The sequence below is a fragment of the Pyrus communis genome, chromosome 7 (assembly GCF_963583255.1).
Source record: "Pyrus communis chromosome 7, drPyrComm1.1, whole genome shotgun sequence".
NCBI classification, from domain to species: Eukaryota; Viridiplantae; Streptophyta; class Magnoliopsida; order Rosales; family Rosaceae; genus Pyrus; species Pyrus communis.
This window is the reverse complement of record NC_084809.1, coordinates 25207897-25210982: the sequence shown is the minus strand read 5'-3', so window position 1 is coordinate 25210982 and position 3086 is coordinate 25207897. Positions and strand designations below refer to the sequence as shown.

Here is a 3086-nt window from a genome sequence, read left to right as displayed (position 1 = left end):
GTTTACAAGGCAAGAAAAAGAACTTAATGTGCACTTAACCCATCCACGACAATCCTTTGTTAAAAAGAAGTCCGAGTAACTTGGGGTGCAAGTAATCAACTAAAAACACACTTGTTCTACATCTGCTATACTGAGATAGCAGTGGCACACCTAGCACTTAGTTAGTTTTGATTGCGAGCTTCAAGGCCTACACCTAAGGCCCCACAAAGGCGCCTTTCAGAACTAGCTATGTCCTCTTCTTGAAGCACATCAACAAGCAAGAGCCTGACTACACATCCTTAGTGCCAATCCCTTGTGGAGCTATACTAAGGTCCGAGGATCCTTCTCCAGAGAAATCTTTGCCCGAACACTATGTGTACCATCATGGGCAACCACTCAAACCCTATTGGTACAAAGAGACATGGTAACCATTCCTTTGCTAGGAAAACCTAAAACTCTTGAATTCTTATTCATCTTGAAACCCTAAAACTCTTGAATTCTTATTCAGCCCCTAAGCCTAACTTAAATAAAGATCTTAAGATTAAATCTCAGAAGCTTTGTATTGGGAGCTGGGCTCACACCACATTGGGATAAAAAATGTCTAACCGATCTTGGCTGTAGAAATAGCAAAGTATTTCTACAGCTTGAGTAACCAACGATCAAACATATTTGAGGGGATTAAAATATACGATCAATCAAACCAACAAAAGAAAAATAACCTCTACGTGTGAGTAAGAAGTATTAAATTCTAACTATCGTGAATAACAAATTTGACGTAAGTCAAGCATAGCAAGCACATTGAAAAATCGGCATTTGCGAGATGCTTTTCTTAGATACAGGCAAGACTAAGATAAAGCATAGCCGGCAAATACGGAAGTACCGAAAATTACCAGAACACATTTATATCCAAAAATATAACCAAAATACATTTACAGATTAATAGACCAAACTAAATCACCATTAAGCTTTCATACACTCTTCCTGGTGATTGCCAGAAAAATTATGACCCATCTTACATTACAACAGTGCAAAGGCTTTAGACACATACAAACCCTTTTTCCATAACAAAAGGTTTGACAGTTCGACACTCTTTTTGTAATGTTCCCATCAAACTACTTGCAGATATTAGCAACTGAGATGATCATCGACAACAACATACGCTATATACAGTACTACTAGATCTCAAGTTCTCCAAAAATTGTCAAAATTCACTCTTCTTGTTAAGTCCGCTGTACTTGTGAGCTGTGGTGGCATTTAGCTTTCCTCCTTATATGTACACTTATTTCGATGAAGTTTAGGCAAATGCTGGGATGCGGGAACTTTGGCGATCCCTATTGAGATAGTCAAATCCCTCTACTCTAGCTGCAGCAGGTTTAAGCCCATACTTCATTCTAACACAACCTGCTTTGCGTGGCGATGATAAAGTTGATGGAGATGGAACAGGCAATGCTGAAACAGGAGTGAGCTTCTCATCTCCAAATCGGGCATCTTGAATTAATGGGTTAGCAGCCCTACTAGGAGGGGAAATGCAAAAATATGGGGGCGATAAGGCAACCTCGTTAGATGATTGCTCCAACCCATAACCCTCCTGTAGATACCAAAATGTTAGCCAATCATAATATCATAACATCGAGTACAAAACAACAACATCACCGTGGTGCAGTCATTTGGCAACAGATATCTACACAATTTATTATATAAGGGAAAAGCAAAATGCGTAAGATCAAATAGCGTGCAGCTCCAAATTTGATCAACCATTTAATCGTTCATCCGTATGAACTGAATCCAGATCATCATTTACATAGAAACCAAAATTAATTATAAGGAAAAGAAGTAACAATTTTACCTTGCTGAGAATAAGGTCCAGAAGCTCTGCCCCAGCTTTTGAGTCACATAACTCCGGTTGATGACTGCTAATCGCAAAGAAGAGAAGATAAATGTTATAACCTATAAATAAAACATAATAACCAACATAAGGTGGAAGGGACAGCATTGGAGAAGAAAAAGTACCTCATCTGCCACCGCAAGGGTCTAATGGGGTTGTTTGACAAAATCCCGACTCGCCTGGGCTTGGGGCAAATCACAGGCTCCTTGGTGTCAGACATCAAGGCAGAACCTCGGATGTCTTCACAGCCCACGAAAGAGGCGTTCTGCTGCTGAACATTGAAATGGTTCATTTTCGACACCTTTCCTGTTCTACAAAAAGGCCGTAATTTTTCGCATCAAAACCCAAGCTGAGACGGCTTCGATTTCATCGGAAGTCGTCGCCCAAAATCGCATCAGAAATTAGGGGTTTAAAATTGGTTTTGCGAATAGTAAAGACAGCTCAAACCGATTTACAAAACAATATCTGACCACAAAATTCTGTCTTCCCAGAAATTCAAAAGATATAATCCAGAAAAAAAAAAAATCAAATCAAATCAAACACAACCAACATTTGACTCGGATCTGTTACACAAATTTTGTGGGTTATTGACTAAAATTAGGGAAATAATAACTAAAATTCAACGCGACAGATCTGAAATAAACACTAGGCCAGCTACTATCGGAGTTTGGACAGAGAGAGATACCTGGCGGGAAGCCTCCGGGGGAAGAAGGCGAGGGACGGAGGGGCAGTGGCGGAAGGAAGGAGGGTGGTAACGGGATATGGGATTCGTTTTATTTTTATATAGTGGTGGCGACGGTGGTACGACGTCATTTTCATCCACGTGCTTGTTTCTTAACCTTGTTTTATCTGAACCGCGTGAATTTATTTCCCCTTTAATCTGTATTCTTTAATCGTCTTCCCAAATCACAGCTACGAATCCGCGTGGATTTGTTTCCCTTCTCAGAGCAAAGACAAATTTTTTTCCAAGTAAACTTGACATGTGTTATTATTAGGTTGGGTCCACTTGGTAAGTGCATTTTTTTCAGTTCATCAATATTTTTATATTAGGAGAAAGAGAAGTTCAGCTAAGTAACACAATAGGTAATCTAATTTGGTATCGAATTCGTTATCCACGAGATTCGAACCTAAGACCTCTTATATCTAAGCGAATTGGAATACCACCAGACCGTAGTACTGAGTGGCCACTTGGTAAGTGCTTTTAAATGGTTAAAAACACTTT

At 39.6% G+C, this 3086-nt stretch overlaps 1 protein-coding gene across 1 annotated transcript; it reads right to left on the bottom strand.

Annotated features, from left to right (window-relative positions):
- Positions 1–919: 919 nt before the first annotated feature.
- LOC137740083 (uncharacterized) lies at positions 920–2677 on the bottom strand. Its single transcript, XM_068479883.1, has 4 exons — positions 2550–2677; positions 1990–2175; positions 1826–1889; positions 920–1567 (listed from the first exon to the last, which is right to left on the bottom strand). The coding sequence occupies exons 1-4, from the start codon at positions 2675–2677 to the stop codon at positions 1274–1276; spliced, it is 672 nt and encodes a 223-aa protein (XP_068335984.1). The 3' UTR covers positions 920–1273.
- Between the last annotated feature and the right edge of the window lie 409 nt (positions 2678–3086).

Bases quoted from the DNA above. Each gene is read 5' to 3' on its own strand.
- LOC137740083 (XM_068479883.1), bottom strand. From the start codon at position 2,677: ATGACGTCGTACCACCGTCGCCACCACTATATAAAAATAAAACGAATC. The intron at 2,176-2,549 runs GTATCTCTCTCT...GCCTTTTTGTAG, and splicing joins CCCCGGAGGCTTCCCGCCAG to AACAGGAAAGGTGTCGAAAA. The intron at 1,890-1,989 runs GTACTTTTTCTT...TGCGATTAGCAG, and splicing joins CCCTTGCGGTGGCAGATGAG to TCATCAACCGGAGTTATGTG.